Source organism: Thamnophis sirtalis, unplaced genomic scaffold (assembly GCF_051295495.1).
Source record: "Thamnophis sirtalis isolate CommonGarterSnake01/CBP01778 unplaced genomic scaffold, rThaSir2_p1.2 scaffold_12, whole genome shotgun sequence".
Classification (NCBI taxonomy): Eukaryota; Metazoa; Chordata; class Lepidosauria; order Squamata; family Natricidae; genus Thamnophis; species Thamnophis sirtalis.
Genome location: NW_028261392.1, coordinates 33,529,334 through 33,554,394, shown reverse-complemented (window position 1 = coordinate 33,554,394; position 25,061 = coordinate 33,529,334). Strand labels below are relative to the sequence as shown.

Here is a 25,061-nt window from a genome sequence, read left to right as displayed (position 1 = left end):
TTTCATTGAGCATTTTGTTAATTATAAAATACTATATTAATTTACCCGACTCTTAGAATCCCACCTATACTTCATTCCCATTAACAACATTTGTGTGGTTTTCAATTTCCTTCTAATTCTGGTATTAATGTCAGCATTCATAAATAGGATTCATCAACTAATCTTTAAAATGCTTCAATTTATTTAATAAATTTGTAAAGACTATCATAGGTACAATTATGGAACATTCATATATGTGCAATATGAATGCCTCTTATAAAAAGCCTATTGCTTTTTCAGTGCTCTTTTTGCTGAGGATAGTATGTCTTTTAATATAATATGTAGAAAATAGGTATCCACCAATTGTTGTCAAATCAGATTATTTTAACTATGATTTCTTAAATAAACTGCAATGGCTCATTCATACATAGTGCTAAGCCACTATAGCTGGGTTTCCATTTCTAGCTAAGCCAGAATCAATTTACATTATGGCTACGCATTTAATGGATTGAGCTACTAAATTATTTTCTAGTCCAGTATTTAATAATGTTTATACATACTGTATATACATTCGTACTAAAAAGGAATGTAATAGAATATTGGATGTTAAGTTTCTTTTGTCATAAATGGAGTGATTTTGACCAAGTTACAATAAAGTATTTTCCGTAGATTTGTATAACTCCTATATATCACTCCAATATAGAAGGGGAGCCAGGAAACTTAACACTGAATTGTGAAAAAGCTAAAAGATACCGTAATATCTTATGAACTAGATTTTTCCACTAGACAGAAACTGGTTGATTTGCATTACTGATAGATCTGCCCAGTCTAGTTTAAATGGCTTTAGATAAATGGAAGTGATTATCTGGGAATATTTAAATAAACTGAAATAATATACTGAAGGATTTCCGCATCAGTCTTTCTCTGACAAGACATAAAAACAAAATACAAATCAAACCACTAGTAATTTCTTGGATATATTTTCCAGCCTGTACCTATGTATGTGAGAATAGTTATCATTTAGATCATCAGGACTTAAATTTATACGTACTTTCAAAATAAATACAGTCATTAAAAAGAGAACAATCTATACCTTATCCCTGCTTTTATAGATGAAATCCACATTTCTCCTGTTATTACTAGCCAAAACTCAGACAACCCCAGTCATAAAAATATCTATATAATCTTACAACTGAAGTAAAAGAAACACTATAATTGACTTTTAGTATACTATTAAGAGTTTTGAAATTGGATGAAAGTTCCTAGAATTGTCTAGTGTGGGTCTTCACATTTTTTGGTGATACAATCATTATGTGAGGAGCTGATAAATGGCTACTTTGCAGAGATGAAGTGGGAAGTATAAAATGAAGCCTGGAATTACAGCCTCACAGCACAGGAGAACTTTCATACTTCCTCTTTTGTGTCACAACATGTTCTGGCTATCAAAAACCACAGAATGGCATGGGAACTATTGTAGAAAACTTCCTGTGGCCTTTCTACTTGGTCAGATATGCCCTGTATCATCCTGGGGATTTAGTAAAGATTCCTATCTAAGATGCTTTAAATAGGTACCTAAAAGTGAAACTCATTTTTTGCATCTAAAAATAATAGACTACTTCTATAGCATTCACTATCAGTAGATGGCAAGGTGACTTCAGCTTAGTTCAGCCTACTTTACCTTATATAAAAATATAACACATACTTTGACCAAAATATATAATAATAATTAAATTGGGAAGGAGTAGCAAATCCAGTTTGTATAATCATCTGTTCCAGGGAGATATTTGATAGGAACAACATCATGGAACACATCTTAAAGTTCAAGATTAAAACAGGAAGCACTGCAATACCACCCACGCATGATATCTATTTGCAGTCTTTCTGACATCATGAAATGGTATCTTTATAAAGTGAAATCATAACCACATTGAATATCACAATGCTGAATAACCAAAGGGAGGACAAATAATTATTGTAGCCACCTGGCCTATATGGCTAAGACAGCATCGTATGACCCTTCAAAGCGACAAAAAGTTTCCAAGTTTAATAAAATTTGTATGCCGCCCACTCCCATTGGGACTCTAGGCAGCTAAAAACCAAAGAGAACAACAACTTTCCATTTTCTACAAGCAAGTAACAATTAAGTTTTTGTTGGAAGAGTTGACTGCAAAGGGATCCACACAATGCATTATGTTGATTGCATAAAAGTCTGTAAGTGTTCCCAAAGACCTTACTATAGGATATCAAGAAATGGGTTCAGCAATGTTAAAAGGAAGAAACTTAATTTTACTGAACTCAGTGACATTAACTTCTATAACAATTCTGAGTGATATTTATTTATTGGATTTCTTGCTGCCTATCTCATTAACTTGGTGTTTCTGGGCATTTTATCGGAATAACATCAAATGTTTGCAGTAAAAATACAGTATTTGTAATAAAAATACAGAGAAACTGAACTAGTTTTTTTCTTGCAGGATTACAGCATGTGCTATGACCATGAATAAATATGTAGAAGAGAATGTTTCTCAGAAGTCCTATACTACTATAAAATATTTCATGAAAATGCTGAGCAGTGTCAGTGAAACTCTTATCTTTATTTTTATGGGAGTATCTACAGTAGGAAAAAACCATGAATGGAACTGGGCCTTTGTTTGCTTTACACTGCTATTTTGTTTGATTTGGCGTTCATTAGGTAAGAATCACTTAAAACTTTCTAGATTGCACTTCACCCTACTTTAGTCCTGAAATATGATTATCTTTTAGGTAATGGAACTGCAGCTTTGACAAAGAAATGTCCTTATTTTTAAGATGAAAGACTTTCATCTTGTTTTTTACAGTGATAAGAGGAAAATCTTTACAAATTACTCTGAGTAAACCAATTTTTGGCCAGTGAACCCAATGATTATATAAGGAAGGAAGAAGATCCATACATCCTATACAGTGTGAAGACACTTAACAGTACATCTCAGATTTTCAACTTCCAGCTGATAGGGAGTCTCTTCTTTTATAGAAATTCCTGAGGAATTATAGGCTTGGCTACTTTAAAACTGCAAAGGGTAGGGGATGCATTTAATTTGCATCCTTATTTTAAATTAGAGTAAATATGGTACTTTCATTACAAAAACATTTACAATTATAGTAAAAAAAATTTCAGCCATGATGTATGTATGTATGTATCTTCTATAACACCAACAAACGATTTTGACTTGATTTTGAAGAATTCTGTTACCTTAAATGTACTGAAAATATTGAAGAACATTTATTTATTTATTTTGATTTATGAGTTTTATAAGGCTGCCCAATTGCAAGAGCAACTGTAGGACACTCACAATTTGAAGACACATGAAAATGAAGAAAAAAAAGTATTGCATCTCTGGAATATTAAAAAGCCAATAGAGTAATGGGTCAAGAGAAGTAACTGGGACTAATCAATACATATTATATATGTCATTTAATGATCTTATATATATGCCCATCCTACAATCTGCCTGAATGCTTGGCATAAAGCCAGGTCATTGCAGGATGTCCAAACCTCAGATGAATGATGTTAGGCAAGCACTACAACAGAAAAACCATGCCTGAACAATTTCATTAGTTGACTTTGTTATGGGGAAAGAATCTCTAATATGCCTTCTCTGCTAATTGTCATGGGACAAATAGAGACAATTAGGGGCAGACAGTTCTACAGGTAACCTGGATCTCTGCCATGAAGGATTTTATAGGAGATAATCAGAAAGTTTATATGGAGCCAGTTCAGTTTGTGAAGCAGTGTGCTACCTGGGCACAACGAAGTGCATTTGTAAATGTTCACACCACTGTATTCTGAGTTGTTATCAAAGGCAACTCTATAATGGAACATATTGTAGCAATCTAGACAGCATATGACTAGGGCATGAGTGGCTGTGAGTCACACCCAGGAATGGGTGTAGTTGCATCAGCCTGGATACAGTTATAATAATAAAATCTTGACAGAATGTGCTGTTCTTTTCCTCTTTCTTACATCTTAGTGAATTAGGGAAATGTCTGTCTGACCCACATAGGAACACTATCTGTATTGTTCACTTAAGATAAGTTTTTCTCCTTGTTGCTTTGGTAATGGACCTGCATAACTCTATCAAAGTCACCTTCCTTATTGAGCAAACTGACATACAAGATGGGTTTGTGCAAAGTTTTTGCTGCTTGTCCTTACTAAGGAAAACATTAATCAACCGCTATTTTTCAAATCTTGTCCTCATAACTTGAATACAGATAGAGATCTAGTGAAAGCAGAATCCAAGAGGACCCCAATATTGCATTCTAGTTCTGGTTGGCAGAGTTATTCCTCATGAAAGTGATCTCCAAAATGTGGAACTATTCAGTTTTCCTAGTGTTAAGATACACTCTGTATTTCCCCATCCAGGGTACACAATGTTCAGGCAACCTTCGTCAACCTAAGATGGAGATGTATATTATACATCAGCATATTGATAATATCTTATATCATTCTGATGTAACACAATTCTGATGTAAAACCCTATACCTTACTCAACAGTTTCATGTACTCTAGATGTTAAATACAGAGAGAGGGTAGATCCCGCGGAGTTTGTAATTGAATTAAATCTATTTCCCCTACCAATACCAACTGAAAACAGCTATGGAAATAGGAGGACAACTGATATAACGCTGTACCTTTTGTTCCTAAATTTGGAAGCTGATTAGGATACCATGATCAATTTTTGTATGTGTTTGGATTTTTTTTTAGGAGTTTTTGCATTGACTCAGGTAATAAATGTATTTCGGACAATTCCTATAACATTTAAAGACCAGTTCATTATCGCCTATGGAGGCCTCCGAGGAGCTATATGTTTTTCTCTGGTCTTCCTGCTCCCTTCTACTGTTTTTCCTAGAAAGAAACTTTTCATTACCGCTGCTATTGTAGTGATCTTCTTTACCGTGTTCATTCAGGTAAGAATATTCCCAATAGTTACATGTACAATATGATCAATAATTCTTTTCGTAGAAAATCTGCAAATTGTCCAATTCATAATACTAAAAGTATCACACACAAAAGAAAATAACAGATTATGTTGTCAGAAATTGCGAATATCCATGGCTGAACATCTCAGATACATCTCAGATTTGTGTCAAAGCCTTCTTCGAAATCTCATCATATTGATGAACAATAACCTCATCTATCCTATAAACTAGGCCTACATCTTCAGCTTTATTTCTGATGCCTGCCTGGCTTGTCATTCTTCATTCAGTATATTCTCGTACTGATTTGTTCAACATTACAAAACTCTATCCCTCTTGGATGTCAGATATTTTTCTAATTTGTGAAGTAATCAGCTCCTGTCTTGGCATATTGAAATATTTTCTAATATCTTTCCTTACACGTAAACTTTATAAACTTGTAAACTTTATCTAATTCTGTTCAACAAAAATAATCAATCAGTACAATGTGAACTCTTTCCTCAAACTGCATCTCCTTTCACAACACAAATGTATTTTCCTTTCATATATTTGTAGTATAATGCTATACACTGACCACTCATTTATTAAAATGCACATTGAACAGAATATGAAAATGACATAATGGCAAATCATGCTGAGCTGAAGTGACTGTCATGCATTTTTTCTGCTGTTCTATACAGGGAATGACAATTCGCCCACTAGTGGACTTTCTTGATGTCAAAAGATCAAATAAGAAGCAACCAGCAGTCAGTGAGGAAATCTACTGCCGGGTATGTTTGCAATTTGAGGTGAATTACATGCCATTTGGGAAATGCACAGAACCATGATTCTCAAAATGTGCATGTTGTATTATTTTATGTTTTTAAATTTGGACAACTATTTAATAAATGGAACTTCTGTTACTTATTTTGGCCTAGAGACTTTGTGAAAAATTGAGACATGAAGGGTGCCATGCACTGAGAAAAAGTTGTACATCTAGATAACAAGCATCATGTACAATTGGAGAAACTTTCCTTTTGAAGTGGTGATAATGTAACATTTATAATGTGTTTTAATTAATTATGTTTCATCAAGTCGGTCTTGACTATTATTTTTGGAGTAAAAGACACACCAAGATTTTGAAGGGGCAAATTAAAAAAAAGTTTTTGCACTCTGCAGACCTCCCAAAAACGGGACCATTTTTTTTTTAAAAAAGGGCATGAATAACATTTAGGAGGCTTGTAGAGTGCTCCTGGCAGTTGAGGGGACAAAAATGAGCAAAAAAGGGCCTGTTTTTCACAAAAATGGGCCTGTTTTTTGTCAAAAAAGGACATGCATAGTCTTTAGGAGGCTTATAGAGTGCTCCTGGGGTGTGTAGGGGGGGGGGGGAATTGAGCAAAAAACAGCCCATTTTTCACTCATTTCTCCCCAGCCCCCAGGAGCACTCTGAAAACCTCCTAAAGGCTATGCACGGCCATTTTGGTGAAGGGGGCGGGGTTTTGGGAGGCAAAAAAATGCTGTATTCAGTGTATAAGACGCACCCAGATTTTCAGACTCTTTTTTGAGGGAAAAAGGTGCGTCTTATACTGTGAAAAATACGGTATTTTTCAGACACATTTATTGCTGATTTTAAAAACAATTGTATTGGATAACAATTTATCTCATAAAATTAATTTGTTATTTTGGTATCAAGAAATTTTTTCTTACAGAAAGAAGTAATATATAACTTTATTAATAATAATGTAATGATTCCCCTCCCCCATCCTAGTTCTTTGACCATATCAAGGCTGGTGTTGAAGATGTTTGTGGACACTGGGGTCACAACTTTTGGAGAGATAAGTAAGTAGCATATTTACTAATGATCTAAAAGAACAAGTAGAAGAAGCCAATGTATTATTTAATATTTACATTTTCAATATTACTAACTTTACAAACATATACTTCAATTAAGTTTAAGAATTATTTTGTTTCAGAAAACATGAATATTTATTTTTGCTTTATTTCTGTCACAAATTCAAAATGTCATTTTAGTTAGAAACTAATTCTCTAAATGTCTATAGTCAGAATAATTTATAAGAACAAAGAGAAATTTACTGCAGTTTCAATTGATTTTAAACTAATTAATAGAATGTTCTTGCTTCTTACAGGTTTATAAAATTTGATAAGAAATACCTAAGAAGACTTTTAATTAAGGAGAAACAACCAAAATCAAGTATTGTTACTCTGTACAAGAAATTGGAAATAAAACATGCCATTGAAATGGCAGAGAATGGGATGTTAAGCACAGTTCCATCTCTAGCTTCTATCAAGTAAGTAGAGAAAAATATGGAGCAGTATCAGAATATAACTCTTAAAAGCACTGAATTTGAATTCTTTACTTCCTTGTAGCCCAAGAAAAGATAAAAAGGAGCTCAAAAATTTATTTTCAAGCCCTTCCATTAGTTAATAATAAAATACAAACAGAAAATAAATCAGAAGTAAAAACACATATGGAAGTGAACATTAAGAATAACATTGAAAATATTTTGTTTTTTATAAATCAATCTGGGGAAAGTTTGACTTGTTCAACCTGATGAAGGGCCTCAATGCTGTCAGCACCACCACTTGTCAGTTAGATCCTTGTCCCAGGAGTAAAGCCTCTATACAGTGATCAGCTGGTAGGTTCAGGTAGTGATTAATTCATCACTCCAGGAAGGGATATTTCTGGGGCATTTTAAGGAGGCTATGGTTTGTCCCCTCCTCAAAAAAAAACTTTGCTCCTCCCCCTATCCAATTTTCTCCCTTCCCATCTTTTAGCTATTGCATTTTGTATTTTATATTTATATTTTTGCAGTATTTTATTTATATTGTTTTATTTTTTAACATTGTAAGCTATTCAGAGTTACTTTGTAGTTAGATGGACCGCCAATAAATTTAATATAATAAATAAGTAAAATAATAAACGAAGTACCTGTTGTGCTCTTTAAGGAGTGTATAAAATCAGGGCATTGCTCCTGTTTATACTTGCAACACTGGACAGCTCTAGTCATGAGCTTCACAAATATACAGACCTAATGCAAGTTTAACTGGGAGACTAAACACCTCGAACAGCTAAAAAAAAAGCCTCCCCCCCATCTGTTACCTTCCAATTATTTAGGGAATACAACTTCCCTAAATCCCCAGCCAGAAAATCCTTCCTGTGGGAGAAACAGAGTTATCACTGATTTATAGATTGAATTGGTTTGTTTGTGTGTGTCTAGGTGTTTTTGCATGTATGTAAGATTAGAGTTTCAGGTAATTGTATTTTCTATAATGAAGTAGCAGAATTAGGGATAGAAACAGAAATTGATATATAAACTACCTTAATCCAAGAAGAAAGTACAAAGGAACAACCAACTATAAAGAAACCTGATGAATATAACCAAAAAGAAAAAACTTAATAATGGCACTCACATCTGGGCCTCAAACTTCACGGAAGCTTTGAGTTGTTTATGAAATATAATCAAGTGAGATGGGGTATTACATATATAGAGGAGATGACCATAGAGGTTTCTGAAGCTCATAGTAATTTAAAGTGGCTTAAAAGGATTAATATATAAAACTTTTACTGCTATGTGTTAAGAACTTGTTACTGTGATACTACATAATTTACTAGGAAATACCTTCAGCTTTTCAGAACAAAATTTACGGAATATTGAAAAATAATATAAAATATATTTAAATTTAATTGAGTGAAATGTGTTAAAAGGCATAAGGTATTATTCTATAATCAGTTGACATTGATATGAATTATGAATTTGAATTAAATTCTGAAATATTCATGAATTACAGACTATGGATAAAGCTACTTGGGAAAATTGTAGATTTATTTAACATTTTATCAATTTGCAGTTTAAATAAATTTCAGATCCACATTATTGATATGGTTAACTCAATATTAAGCAAAAATGTTTTTTTTTGTATAACACATGATAAATATATTTTCTTTCTTTTAAATGATTTTCTATCTTTGAAAAAAATGTATAATTCATATTATTCCAATGGATTATCTGTTTACCTCTATATTTTATCTCCTGTTACAACAGTGAGCCTCAAGAAGGAGAAAAAATAAATGCACCTTATTCTGGCCAAATGGATAACATAAGAGAGATTTTAACAAAGAATCTGTATCAGATACGACAAAGAGTAAGTAGACAACAAGATATTAGAATAATACCTTGGTGTGGCTACATCTACTTTTTCAAACAGCATTTTTTTTTCATTTTCCAGTAAAAACAGTAGCATGCCAACTTAAGATGTGTATGGAGAAATAATTTCTATTACAATCAATGGAATTTATCTCCAAAGGAATGTATTTAGGTTTATTGAATAAGATGATGTTGTTTCACCACATTTTACAAGTTGGCCACTCCCACCCATCACATGGCTGGCAAGCCACTTCTGGTCACATGGCCGGCAACCCACTCCCACAAAGCAGGCCATACCTACAGAAGAGGTTCTAAAAATTTTTGAAACCCACCACTGGGTTAGTTTCATACTCCAATTAATCTGAATGATAACCCCATGAAAGTCTAGTCATGCAAACACTTTCATCTTTAAAATATAGTTCTACCCAAAGGATCCCTGATAATGTGACTTTTTCCAGCAGAAGCTTTAATTGCCTGGCACAGTTTGCCTGTAGATTTGTGATGATTATTAGCATATATGTTTCCATCCCTGGCCAGGCCACAGACACCATGAAAGCCTTGACCCTGTGCCTGGGGGCTATAGAGGCTTGGATGAGATGAGGACAGAACTGCCATTTCCCAGTTACAACTCTGGATGGGACATTATTTCTTTTGAAGGAGTAGGCTTCTGAGAGTTGACCTCAAACCATAGCTGCTGTTGGAGCCTATAATCAGGGAAGCATTTGCCCAACTTTGGCTGGTGCATAATATTATAGATATTGTTCACATTATTTATTTATCATATTTATGAACTGCCCTAATTAATCAAAAGCAACACAACAAAAATAATAACCATAATAATGTAGTAATACTCATACCTAAATATAATATGTATATATTTATCCGCCATCATCCACTATCAATCAGGGCCAACGGTACTTTGGCAGGAAAAGTACAGTATTGCAAAATGCAGGTGGGGATGGGCCACAATACCTTTAGGGAAATATATGAGTGGGAGCCCTGTAATAATAAATTCATACCTGTATCACATCAGAAGTAATTGTGCAATGAACTTTATATGGCCATTCCTTTGAAGGCCATTTGGAAACTGCAATTGGTGCAGAATGAAGCAACTTGTATGCTGGCACTTAAGAGCTATTACAGTCTTATCATATTGGAATTACCCTGTGCTGTGATCCCGCCTTTGCTCCCAATAAGCTTCCAGGTAGAACAATTTAATTCAGTATTTCAAGTTTTGAAGCCTGCAGGCTTGGCTCCTGGATATCTTCAACTCCATCTCTTGATCCCTTTGGTATACTTTTTGAACCTGGAGAGAATCAGAGTCCTTGTCCAAGGATTGGGGACACAAAGAGCCATGGTGGAACAAACCAGAGGTGGGTTGCTCCTGGTTCAGCCCGGTTTGGCTAAACTGGTAGTGGCAGTGGTGGGAGGCTCTGCCCACCCGGCTGGAAACACATGAGAGCATGTGTGAGCATGAGCGAACCGGTAGTAAACTGGCTAGCAACCCACCACTGGAATAAACCTGTGGACCACTTTAACTCAGAGGTTCAAATAGCACTTACCCACGACCTTTTAATAAAACAGAATCTTCTGCAGAACAATTAATAGAGGGTACGTTTGGTATAATGGTTAAGGTGCTGGCCTAGAAACAGGAAGACTGTGAGTTCTAGTCCAACCTCAGGCATGAAAGCTGGATGGATGACTTTGGGCCAATCGTTCTTCCTCTCAGCCCACTCTACAGTACTTCACGGGATTCTTGTTGTGGGAAAATAAGAGGAAGAAAGAGTATATGTTCATTGCTTTGAGTTATATATAAAGTAATGAATGCGGAATAAAAAGCTAAATAAAAATTGAGGTTGAGTGTGAGAATTCTATTCTCCCAATATCAGTTAGACAGCATCTCAGCTTTGTGTGGAAAACAGTTTAGTGATGTTTGCCTTTTTTTTAAATCTAGCCATAGCGACAGTGTATCTCTATGCCTCATCTTATATATAAAATAGGCTGGGATATATAAATATTTATATGATTATTGATATTTCTGATATTTAACTTCTAAGTTATTAAAGCAAATTGTGGTACTAAAGAAAGCTATCAAAATAATAAATTCCTTTTGAAATATTGCATCATTTTCAGGTGTTTCATTATGCTAACTATGCTTTTAAGTTATGTTTTTGAGATACCTTAGAAACAAAATATGACGCAGGAAGCTTCTGCATTAGAACTGCCATTATTAATATATTTTAAAGCATATATTTTCTTATTTGTTTGTTGCAGACTCCATCATATAATAGATACAGTCTTGCTGAAGATGCAAATGAAAAGCAAGCCAAAGAAATTTTGATTCGTCGCCGACATAGCCTAAGGGAGAGCATTAGGAAGAGCAACAGTTTGTCAAGACCAGTACTTATATTATACATATATATTTAATATATTTTACATGGGATTTTATTAAATAATGTCTTTTACTATATCAGTAAAACACTTAGGCCTCTAGATGATTTTCAATAAGTTGTATCCCTAATTACTGATTCGTTTTCAAGATAACATAGCATGTGAAATCAATGAAAGATATCAATGAATAAAAGCTGTTTTGGGGGGACAAGTACTCATCTTCCATGGGAGATTGAGAGTGACCACTATTTTGGTTTCATACTCAAATATTTATTTCTTTATAACAAGAGCTTCTAAATGTTTTTGTAAGGACAGCTATTTCCACTTAGTGAACAATTAAAAATATATACAAGATATATCACTATATACTTGGATTAGTAAACCAAACATCTGCAACACTAGATTTTATTAGTCATTTTATTAACATTTGGGAGGAATAAAGATTACTTAGTCAAATTAAGACTAATCTTTATCTTTATTTCAATGTAGAGAATACAAATAATCCATCTTTAATGGTAATAACACACCCCTCTCCTCTTTTCCTCTGATTTGCTTTTGCAAATTAATTTACTATCTATGATAAAAGTGATATTACAACATGATGAATTAAATGAATTTAAGGAGATCATGTTTAAACAACTCTTGAGCATATCTAAAAAATATGAGTACCAACAGCCACAGTTTTGTTGCTCCAAAGTAGTAAGATTTAGCTGCCTTGCTTATAATGCATGGGCTTCAAAATCTATCCTGTTTATTGCACTTAATAATTTCAGATGTAGAATCTTTGAATCCTGCTGGTCCAGCTAGGCAGAGAAGTGAAAGTTCTGATGAATAGTGCTGAATGAATTTTCTTTATGAAAAAGTGGGTTACAGTGGGACTAAATAAAGTATAGAAGGCAAATGAGAATCTAAATTCTTAAATAACAAAAGAAAAACAAAATGCACAGGTACAGTATATGTGGTACCTTGCTCAATAGTAGTAACTGTGAGAGGGATCTTGGAATCCTAGTGGACAACCATATGAACCAGCAGTGTACAGCAGTTGCCAAAAAAGTCAAAACAGTTCTAGGCTGCATATACAGGGATAGAATCAAGATCAAGTGAAAATAATACCACTTTATGCCTTGGTAAGACCATACTTGGAATACAGCATTCAATATTGGTCACCACGATGTAAAAAAGATGTTGAGACTCTAGAAAAAGTGCAGAGAAGAGCAACAAAGATGATTAGGGGACTGAAGGCTAAAACATATAAAGAACGGTTGCAGGAACTGGGTATGTCTAGATTTATGAAAAGAAGGACTAGGGGAGACATGATAGCAGTGTTCCAATATCTCAGGGGCTACCACAAAGAAGAAGGAGTCAAACTATTCTCCAAGGCACCTGAGGGTAGAACAAGAAGCAGTGGGTGGAAACTAATCAAGGAGAGAAGCAACTTAGAACTGAGGAGAAATTTCCTGACAGTTAGAACAATTAATCAGTGGAACAGCTTGCCTCCATTTGTCTGTAGTGATGTAGGGTTTCCTGCCTAAGCAGGGGATTGGACTAGAAGACCTCCAAAGTCCCTTCCAACTGTTATTCTATTCTATTCTATTCTATTCAGGGACGTGCAGTCACTAGAGGCAAGGGAGGCGGAGCCTCACCAGTCTCCTCAGGAAAAAGAAATTTAAATATTTTTTTAAAATAATTAAAGCCAAGATAGTTGCTACCAGATTCCAGGTCACAGTGGCTTGGTGTCTGCTTAGTGTTAACCAAAGCAGGAGGCGAGAGAACTCGGGGCCTCTTTTCCATAAGGAATTTTTCGCCTTCTAAAAGTTAATAAAGAGTTAAAAGGCAAAGAAGTTCAGATGGAAAAGAGGCACTAATTCTCCCACCTCCTGATTTGGAAGCAGCCAATCGTGTCTTCTTGAGCACGCTTACGTTGGGTGGGGCGTGCTTCAGAGGAGAGAGGAGTGGGCGAGAAGGAGGAGGCTGCCTCTTTGCTGCAGACCTGGGCGCTTGGCGGCTCCCGCGATGCAAAGTAAGTGCCCCACCATCCCCGATGCTGCCGCCCGCTGCCCCGGCCTCCTTCTCCAGGCTCCGCCGCTGGAAGTCCCGGATCGCCTCTGGGGGAAGGCTGGGTGAGAAGCGGAGTGAAGCTTCTCTGCGGCCTCCTGGCGCTGCCCAGAGGCTCTTGCAGGAGCACGTGTCAGCGGCTGGCGGCCTGGAGCGGTCCCGGCTGTGAGACAAGGGAGACTTAAAGCAGCCGCTGCCACTGCCGCCACCACCCCTCCTTTGCCTGGCGGGGCGGTGGTGGTGGCAGCGGCAGTGGCTACTTTAAGTGCTCCCTTGTCTCACAGCCGGGGCCGCTCCAGGCTGCCGGCCGCTGACACGTGCTCCTGCAAGAGCCTCTGGGCAGCGCCGGGAGGCCGCAGAGAAGCTTCACTCCATTTTTCACTCAGCCTTCCCCCAGAGGTGATCCGGGACTTCCAGCGGTGGAACTTGGAGAAGCAGCGGACGCAGGCCGGGACAGAGGGGGGGGGCAGCGGGGCACTTTGCATCACGGGAGCCACCAAGCGCCTTTGCTGCAGACCCGGGTGCTTGGTTGCTCCCGCGATGCAAATCCCCCCCCCCGCCGAGGCCGACCACTGCCCTGCTGAGCCTCACCAGGTATCAACCTCACCGCACGTCACTGATTCTATTCTATTCTATTCTATTCTATTCTATTCTAAATCCAATTAAATCAATTCTATGTAGGCTCTTAAACGTATGGACTTAAAAGCTATAGCACTTAGTTGCCAGGCGCTTTGTCCTCTGTTGCCAGGCTAAGACCAACGTTTTTCAAGCAATAAGTCTTTCTTTGGTAAATTAACAATGAGTGACATTTCACTCATTTAATATAGAGAAGTTACCACATATAGATGTCGATGATCACTGTGCTCACAAAAAGCTTCACTTGGTGAGCTACTACCTGATGTTACTACAACCCTCATTTAATAATTACCTTTAAAATGCCACTTGAAATACAATTCCTTTTTAAAAAGGAATTGGAGAGTCCTCAGCTTTTAGAAACTACCCCTATGGGTGACTATTTACCTCAGCATTTCCAGCAATCCTATGTTGGGAAAGTTTCGTGTGGAGGTACTTAACAGATATTATTTCAAGGACAAGCAGAGATTGATGGTTTTAGGATCATTTAAAGGATATTAGGATGTTAGTGATTTGGATTTTTGTTCTGATCTTAGTACAACAACAGTGGGTAGTTGATTAAATAGGATTTCTCTTTTCTTCCAACCTAAAACTGAATACATGGCAATTGTTAGAACTACATGCATATATATCCTTTTTTCCACTTTAAAACAATAGAATGCTCCTTACACAGATTTCTATTCAATGAGAAGCTATACTAATATTTGACTTGTATGTATTTCTTTCTGCCTGAACACATTTTGTGCTTCTTTTTGCAGGTGCACATGAAATCACCACGTTACTTATCACTACCTAAAAATACTAAACTTGCAGAGAAAACACGGAAAAGAAATCAATCCTCCTTTAAAGGTAATGCAGTTTTGGAATAAAAAGAAGAATGAATTATTCAGCATTTTCACTGCCATATAATATAGTTAATTAAATTATAAATTGTTCTTATCCAGTTCTATACTAGTTTTATGTTTTGTATATTTATATCAGATATAGTTTTACTGCCATTTCAAATGTGTTCTTCCATGTCTTGTTTCTAGAAAGCTTTTTCCTAATTGTAAGTTTTAATTTTATCTATGACACTATACAAAGCAAATATTTATTTAGGCATGATAGAAGAGGTGAAAAATGGCACATACAGTCTTTAATTGTACAATCTACAATTATAGATACCATAGTTATCTATAGAAATATGGGATCTTTGCATACATGCACAAACATATATCCCTGAATCTTTCTTTCTCATTTATAGAACATAGAACTCAACTAGGTGCTACTTTTTATTCAGCCAATGAAACCCTTGTTAAGAATAAAGTAATAAGTAAAAGAAAAGTGTGGTCTTGATATATTTATTTATTTATTAAATTTATTGGGTGCCCATTTTACCACAGGGTAATTCTGGGTGGCTTACAATATTAAAAGGATAGAACTATACAAAACATATATGCAATACAAATAAATACCATAAAAATATAAATACTCAAGCCTAACAAGATGATGAGGGAGGGAGTAGGATAAGCAGGGAGAATGTGGGATTTGTTATTAATCTATCAAACATCTCCAATGTGAAGTGCCCTCCACCCTCCACTGCAGTCCCATGTCAGCTGGCAAATCCAGGTCTTTAAGCTGGAGATCAGAAGGGTGGGAACTGACCTTACTCAGGGGGAAGGGGTCAAGATGCTCCAATAGGCAAGTGTGATGGTACTGTTCTGGATTCCATCAGCCAAAATATCCTGGCAAAAAGGGCCTGAAGCATGCCTCCTCTGCTGGCACGATTGGGGCAGACCAACCCCCATTGGCATAACCTGGATCCAGGCCATGGAAAACTTTAAAGGTCATTACCAACACCTAGAAATGTGTAAAACAATAAAAAAAACTGACTATATAGTTCCCACTCCAACCTTGGCAAAAATGATGGAATTGAACTGTCCCCGATACAGTTTTACAGTTGTAAAATAGTAGACAACTACCTCTGATAAGTGGAATGATCTGTTCCAGTGTTGTAAAACCTCTGGCAAGGGTGTTCTGAGGATGGGATTGGACATTTGCAATCACAATATTTCAGTATCAAATGATGTACAACCTATATTGCAGATATTCCCTGGGATGTATAGAAGAGATGGTAGACTATTGAGAACTATGCAAGCGACTCACAACTGATTGGGATTAAGCCTGTCAGTTCAGTTGATTCCAGGTGCTTTCCTACTGCAAAGGATTTCTGACTTCTCTGTGTCACATGTCTATGTTCTCTGTCATGTATTTGTCTGTCATGTATAATTTGTTCCTGATTATGTCAGAGTCTATTATTTGTCTATGCCTTCCTATCACAGCCTTTGACTGTTGTCAGTTGGAAGAAACTCCAGGGTTTCTCTTAACAGTTTGGGATACAGCACATGTAACAGGTTGCAGATAATGGTAGTAAATATGCTAAACGAAGCCAGCAACCAAGCAATTTTTCATATGGTGAATCCTACCAAATGATGTCGCAAGTATTAAAACATTTAAAATGTTTTAAAATGTTTTTTTTTTTAAACAGATTGTTGTTGGGGGCGATATGCTGACTCTGTAAACTGCTTAGAGAGGGCTGAAAGCCCTATGAAGCGGTATATAAGTCTAATTGCTATTGCTATTAGTTATACATTTTTTTAAGAGTAAAACATACAAATACAAATACAATTTTAAACATACAACCCCCCCTCCCCTCCCCCCGCGGTGACAGTCATTCACAGTCATTTTTAAAAAACATTAATGTTTAAAAAAGATGGGGGAGTTTATTTTGTATTTCAGCCATGTTAGGTTACCAGGGTAAACACTACAAGTCAGCAGTATTTTATGTAAGAACTGATTTTCTAATTTATATCATCATTATTACACACTTGTTTTGGAAGAAATCATACATAGATTTTGGGTTTTTATGTCTCTTTTCAATTCTTGTTTGTCTCTTCCTTTGTAAAAATAAACTATGTACCCTAGCATAGATAGTATTTACATTTCTGATTCTCTGTTTGTGCAACTAATTTGCCCAATTATTTGTTTCTCTCCTTTCAATGTTTTTGTGTAATATATATGTGGATTGTATTTTCTTCTTCCTCTTCTGTCTTATCTAATATACATTTTCTTTGTCAAGTTATGTAGTTTGAATCCATAATGTTGTGCATGTGGGCTCATGTATTGTTTATAATAAAACGTGCAGTCAGTTATTCTAATAATTGACCACTGTGTTCTTACTCATTTCATACTAGATAGAACCCTAATATTACTTCATCAATTTCTTACAGTATCTGGGCCTAACACAGGGGTACGTACAGACTATGTGAAGTTGTACACCATACCTCTATGTTTAAGGACATGTGCTATAAAGTTCCTGTATAGCACAATTTCAGCATGATTGCAATGTCTTCTATTTTCTGTCTCTAAGATGGAGGAAATTTTGCTAGAATATAGTAGGTTAAGATGGGCTCACATGAGAGCAATCGGCTTAATTGAGCAAATCTTGGATGTGACTATGATGGCATTATCACTGCTTATTATTATACACACCCATCTATTTAGTCCTGTTGTTGATTAAAAAAAAAAGAATCCTGCAAAACCTGTTTGGCCAGAAATAAGAGTAAGAGATTTATTGGAGATTTTTTTGTAACACTTTCAATTCTGTAAAAGAAACTATTGTAGTTTTCTTGAATTGCTTTCCAAAGACTATAACCTGAGCTAATTGTGAGATGTCCAAAGATTTGAACAAGCCCTTCTTATGATTGGATTATGTCATGAACTGTTTTTTTAAAAGGGTATTGCTTCAAATACTATTATTCAAACAGCTATATAAAGGATTACAAGTTCAAACTGTTCCTGTCCATATATTGCAATTCTTTGGATCTCAAACATAGACTCATCATACTGTGTGCTTTCACTATTTATCCTAAAATTGCTAATATTTTTCAAATCCTTTAACTAGAATATTCAATAACACATAGTGCTGGAAAGTGTCATGTGGACATAGTTTTCAAGCAAAGAAAAGTCTGTAGCCTTTTCTCTTTGAAATGGCTGCTTTGGTAACCTGGAGAATTTACCGTAACCAAATGTTGATAAAAATCTTGCATTATATTGGGTATATACTTGAGATATTCATATTTTAAAAACATACAAATTTAAAAGTTTCCTTTGGTGAAAAAAGCTGAATTATGACAATGTTGTATTCTTTTATCTGTTTCTTTTCATTCAATATAAGGACAGCTCTGTATAAATTATAACACAAGTATGATGTTGCTTATTGTCCTTTTTTGCACCAGTATTTACTTAAAGATTAGCAATTGAAGCAATAAAGTTCCAGAGAACTACAATTGCTTTGTTGTAAAATTACATAATAGGAAAAACAATAGTTTAGTCTTATAAAAAGGTAGTCCAGAAAACTCAATGAAAAAGATGAATCTGGTAATGTTGGTTTGTGTTTAAGTACAACTGTCTCTTATTTTAATGAAACTGTGATGTGAGAAGGTGCACTTCAGTTGTTTTGACAAACAACTTTTATCTAGTAATCGAGATAAATCTAGTAACTTTGTTCATTACAATTTTTGTAATAAAAGTACCAGTTCTCAGAGATTATAATCAGCTTTGCTTTAAATGAGTAAAGATAACAATAATGATGTTAATTATGCAAATGAGGTGAATCATGGCTCATATTCCATAGCTAATTTGTGCTTTAAGGTCATTCACAGAATTTTCCTATTATTTTTCTGTATTGGGTCTATTTATGGCCTAATGTGGTTAAAGGTGGCACTAACCTTTCTTCTCACTGAAGCTCTCTTTGTAAAATCTCATTTGAAATAAATATTATGCAAAATTGGCACTGAACAAGAGCGTGCCTAGAATTTTAAGTAGATCACAGGTTAAGTATGTCTATGTTTACAGGAATATATTAGGTTCGTTATACGCATTGTATAAGCAAGAAAATGTGGATATCTGGCAACTTGCCATCCTACAGAAAGATTTACATATTTATTTTTATTAATCAGTTATATAACCACCCGTCTCATGAGGAGTGACTCTAGGCAATTAAATATGCTCCCACTCAGTGTACCAACCAATGCACATTGCTCTTCTCCTTATGTGATTACATTTGTTAGCAAAGAATATCCAGTGAAGACTATGATTCCAACTGACTTAATATATTTAACATTCTTGAGAATGTTTTTGTGCCATAACTTATTACAACAGTATATTATTATAGTTTGTGTCTACATATATCTATCTATCTACCTATCTATATATTTTAAATTTGCAGTAAGTGACAACAGTGAATCTGAATCTGACCATACCATGGTGCTGAATTTTAAATCCCAAGCGGGAAACATTTTGAGAGATCAAAGACTTCGTCAGCAACAATGCAGAATTGAGTGGAAGAATGAAACGGGCAGAGACAATGCTGGTACAACGAGCTACCCTCAAGGAACAACAAGAGGCTTCCGGCAACCACTATTGCCAAGGCCACCATTTGGCACAGTGAATGAAGAATCAGCTGAAGATGACAGATCAGTCAAGCCCCTACCACCACCTAGATTAGCCCGGCAGGCATCAAAAGCTGAAAGGCCAAGAGATAAACCTGAGAATAACCATAGCAATAATTACTAAACAGATATGAATACTCAAGCAGTACATGTACTAGACTAGCTTGAAGTAAATGGCAGTAGAGCAGTTGGATTCAAAATCTGGCCCTAGACTTGTGTGTGTGTGGGTGGTGGTGGTGGTGGTTAGGAAAGAAAGAAAATCTAGACAGAAATCGAGTAGGAAGAAATTCTTAGCTGCTCTGGGACCAAATAATGTAAATTATACAATGAGGACAACTTTGATCAATTATTATATATCATATGCCTGACATGTGACTTATCTTCAAAGGAAAGGCTACCAGATCTGGACTGTAAAAATCCAGACTATCACTAGAGGTATCACTAAACAAAGTCAGATTTTAATTAGGAATTGCACTAAAAAATTCCCCGTCCTGTTAAAATATATCCAATGTGCCAGCACACTAAAGTTAGGGGCTACTTTAAAGAAGATTCTGTAAAAAGGTTATCTTGATTTGGAGATATAATTCCTGTACATGTACTCTGTAGGTCCAAAGGAACTCACTTTTAGGTAAACAGGAATAAATTTTGCACATTATTAAAACTGCATACTTGAACCACAAAGCCAACTATAGCAATTGTCAACTATTTTCTTGACAATCTTTTATGCCTTACATTCACTCCTCTGCTTTGCCACTATGAATCACAAATCTGTTTATGAATATTGATAGGAGCTTGTATGAAGTTTCATTCCCTATTTGTATGTCCATATGCAACATGACCTGTACCAAATGGATCAGGGGACTTGGATCACAATAGCATAAAATGCTCATTATGCTCCTCTCCCCCTACCCCCACATGTATTTAGAAGGTGCAATCCTCTGTAAACCATTGTTTACTGTTTCTGTCTACATTATTTGTTAATAATAATGCATAGATTATTCTGCTCATCAATTCACATAATATTCAGGCTGCCTTCAAAGTCCAAATTCTAATATCCTGTAGAAATGTAAATAGCACAACTACTTGTTTCAATCATCATGCTTTCAACTAAGTTAATGATCTTAAGTTTATTTATTTATTTAAACACATTGAAGTTATTTTAAAATTATGTGTCCCTAGATAGATTTTTTTAAAAAAAGCAGCAATATAATTAAAAGAATTTTTGCTTTAACACAAACAGGATGTCTTTAAAAGTCTTGCTGTAATACTCTCTTCATATGCACTATTACTAATGATCTCTTTTCTTTAAAATAGTCATTTGAAGAAAAAATAAATAAAATGCACTTATTGTACATATCCACATACATACATTTAATTACAAATTAGATTAGCTTTATTGATTAGCCTGTAGGCCATATCAAAACAAATCAGAAGTGTTTTCCAAACAGTTATTGGTCCTAATATGCTCTTCTTCATAGAACACTAGTAATATAGACTTAATCAGTATTTGCTTTACAAATGAAATTGTCCCATGAATAGTAAAAAAATGCAATGGGACTCCAGAATATGTAATGGTGAGAAATTATACTTTTGATGTAGGCTGCCTAAGCATAATAACAATATTGTGGTGCATTGTTGTTTGATGCTGTTGCTTTGAGCTGAAATTCAGTTCAACATTAAATGGCTGAAAAAAGGTATTTAGTGCCATCTATTGGTAAATACACAAATAACTACCTTTGGTCTTTTAGAATAGAAAACTCTGTTCTTGTCAACATAAAAGACATTGTTTTAAATATACCAGCAATCAGCTGATGTTATTACTTTTAATGCAGGCCATGTATTACCTTTTCTGGAGAAGAATCTGATAACATTTTGACAACATAAAAGTTACTTGGATTTTTGGAGGGACATTGATAAGATGCAATGGGAATAAATGTTCTTTATCAATATATGTTAGGAAACAGGATAAAGTAACATTTGTAGAATTAGCCAAATTGACAATGTGAGAAAATGCAAACCTAATTTATTGGTACAATGTTAACACTTTCATCTAGTATATGGTGGCATGTTACGCAGGAATGCAGCATACTTCAACTCTCTTGAAATTATTAAAACGATTCTAGAAGTGGTTTGGAGTTTTGGTGTATTGTACATCAAGACATATACCTTCTTTCCTGCTCCTGTAATTTTGATTCATATTTGCATTACAGTCTATCATCTACTATTGCCACATGAAGGAATATTTGCAAATTATAACCATTTTGACTCAGCCATATAGCTTAGTAAGAGTGGTTAAAAATTCAAAAACTCACAAAAGAACTTAGGAATTGAAGGTCTGATATTATTTTGCCCACATTTATAATGTCCATGTTTTATGGTCATTTGGAGAGCTGAAATCTGCCACATTACTACAATCCTGACTGATGGAATTTAAGGAAAATTTGACATGCTAGAAAATGACTGATTAACAGGACTGGAGGATGGGGTAGGAATTAACAGGAATTAAGGTTTGATATAATTTTCACGGTTAAACCAAACGAAACTGGATGACCAATTCTGTACAGGTCAGCTATCAATACTTATTTTTTAAAGGATATCTTGTTTCTTAAGAAATGTACCTGAAATGGTACCTCTCCCATTCCAGTTCAGATAGGAATGACTATCCACAAAGCATTGTGAAAGTTCACAAAAGTAAATTCCATCAATAGCACTGACATCAGATGTCCTCATACTTGAAATGAGTCTATTGAATATGAAACATTAGCAGAAAAACCCTTTTCCAAGTATATATATATTTGCGAGTATGGACCCCGTTAATGGAAAACTTGCAGAATGAAATTCCTTTTCTACATTCAGATGAGGCTGAAGCTCTTGAACACCTTTTTCTGTATTCTTTGTAGAAAAGCTGCAATAATAATTATTATGGTGAAGCCTTAAAAGCTAAATTTGCTAGTGCTGTATGCCTTTCCTATTTCTCTCCATCAAGATAAAAATGTGTAGATGCTGTAAGATACAGAGTTTTGTGGTAGCATGTCTCACAGGTGACAATGAAATTAGTTTTTTGTAGAGGAAAAATATTTGTAAGAACTCACAGAACAGAAAATGTCATTATCACTGAACATAATGACTGACCACTGAAAGAAGTATTTTTTAATTGTATTTCATTTATTTTTTTGTATCATGCCTTTATTATTTTTATAAACAACTTAAGGCAGTGAACATATTGAACACATTTTCTTCCTCCTATTTTTCCCACAATAATAATCTGTGAGGTGGGTTGGGATGAGAGAATTGATTGAGCTAGCTGACTTTCAAGGCTAGGGGAGAACTAGAACTCATGGTCTCCTGCTATCTAGCCTGGTGCTTTAACCACTGGGCCAACTATTTCCAAACTTTCCAAAAAAAACCCTTTGTTTTTAACTACAGTGTCCACATGCATGCAGTACATACATATACACCTCAATATTCCAATGAATACACCAACACATTCACTATGCCTCTCATATCTCATATGAGCTGTGGTGGCGCAGTGGGTAGAATGCAGTAAGGCAGGCTACTTCTGCTGCCTGCCAGCAGCCTGCAGTTTGGCAGTTCAATTCTCATGCCAAAGGTGGGACTAATACTTAAGTCTCCTGGTGTCTTAACAACTACACCAAACTGACTGTATTTTAAAAGTTTTAAAAATAGAATTTTAAACTTATATTTTAAAATAGAAATACTTTAAATTTTTAGAAATTAAATTGTTTAAAATGAAGTTTACTTTTACTAGTCTTTTATTGCCTAGGGTAATAATGGCAAACGTTTTTGGTACCGAGTGCCCAAACTGGAATGTGCGCATGTGCGCACTGGTGCAACGGAAACCTGAAGACCAGCTGGCTGGCACGCACATGCCTGTTTTTTGGCAGTTTTTCAGGCCTTTTTCCAGTGCTCTGGCACTTGCAAAGACCAGCTGGCTGGTGCACATGTGCACGGCGGAAACCAGAACCGCTGGCGATGGTGTGCATGTCCACAGATACAGCTCTGTGTGCCACCTCTGGCACGCGTGCCATAGGTTCACCATCTTGGGCCTAGTGCAACAACCACCATTCTTCCAGTTGTTATTTATATATGCATCTTCACCAAAACATTAAGCCAACTCTATAACCACTCCATGAGCAAAGTAAGTCTATAATCTAACATTCTCCTGTTACACTTACACCTCAGCCTTACCCTTCTTTAACTTCCTACAATATTCACAACACTATAAAGATGCGGGTTGTCATTTTTAAAATTCTACATGGCATGGGGCCACGTTACCTAATGGCTCTGCTGTCCATGAGATTTGGAAGCATGGGCATGCTCCCAGCCCCATTGATGAAGCAGTATTTCCTGATGGGCTCCAGGAAGTTGCTAATAATAAGGACAGTACTGGCTAGTTTTGGCCATTATGTCACAAACACAACTTTTTGTTTGAGCAGTCATGCTATTCTATGCAAACACGTACTTGTTAAATCTAGAGACAATATTGTAAACCAACATACTGTTGCCCACATCCCAAACCCCCAAAAGATTCAAATAATATATTGAGATATAGTAAGAACAGGACAGTAGGATTTCCTACTAGAATAAAGTATCTTCAGAATGTTTAGCTAAGACAGTAAAACTTTTGCTGCTTTATTTGAAGATCAATATAGTTTTGTTAATGAAAGTAATATATTCCTCTTGAAATAGGAATGCCACATATACTAAACAACATATACACATTTATATATTGCACGGGACAGCAACTGAATAAATGACATACAGATAATCAAGGTTTCCTTTTTCCTTTTATTTCCCATTACCAATGTTGTAGTGCAATTTTAAAACCAAACATCTGCAGAAAGCAATTCGAAACCATCTCAAATAGTACCACAGCACAAAATCCCTGAGTATAACTTCTTAGAGTCTTTCAAGTATTCCAAAAGTATGTTAAATATTTTCCAAATATTTTTGCTACATATTAAGTAACCAACTCAAGATTTCTGGGTTGAATTTCGCAAGAAAGTTGGTTGAGTATTATTTGGGTTGTGAGCAAATTTTAACTTTGTCAACAGATGTAGAGTTTGCTGGGAATTAATCTGTATAAGAAAAGAATCTTGCTGTTAGTCCTATAATATAGAAAGACAAGCTCTAGCTTACATTAAGAGCAAATATCCAAGTCTTTCTCTTGCAGGGCTATATTTAGAAAGGGTAAGCACTATTTTGTATCCTCTTAGCACTTCTTTACTTAAAATTTAGGCACATGTCCCTCTTCTGTTGTTCTAATATAGTGTTTCTCAACCTGCTGAGTAATTCTTGGAATAGAAACCTACACACTTTAAAATGTGAAAAACACAGGGATGAACTTTTGTTCAATGCAAAAGTTGAAAAACACTTCAAAGAGTAAGGCTGA

The 25,061-nt window shown here is 35.5% G+C and overlaps 1 protein-coding gene across 1 annotated transcript in view; it reads left to right on the top strand.

Annotated features, from left to right (window-relative positions):
- The window catches only part of SLC9A2 (solute carrier family 9 member A2), a 42,657-nt gene extending 21,897 nt beyond the window's left edge, over positions 1–20,760 (top strand). Inside the window, exons 4-12 of the mRNA XM_087726456.1 lie at positions 2,454–2,671; positions 4,721–4,923; positions 5,613–5,702; positions 6,680–6,750; positions 7,059–7,220; positions 8,976–9,075; positions 11,352–11,477; positions 14,915–15,005; positions 19,426–20,760. Of these exons, the coding sequence (XP_087582582.1) occupies positions 2,454–2,671; positions 4,721–4,923; positions 5,613–5,702; positions 6,680–6,750; positions 7,059–7,220; positions 8,976–9,075; positions 11,352–11,477; positions 14,915–15,005; positions 19,426–19,772 (1,408 nt within the window). The 3' untranslated portion in view covers positions 19,773–20,760. The remainder of the gene's footprint in view (positions 1–2,453; positions 2,672–4,720; positions 4,924–5,612; positions 5,703–6,679; positions 6,751–7,058; positions 7,221–8,975; positions 9,076–11,351; positions 11,478–14,914; positions 15,006–19,425) is intronic.
- The last annotated feature ends 4,301 nt before the right edge of the window (positions 20,761–25,061 follow it).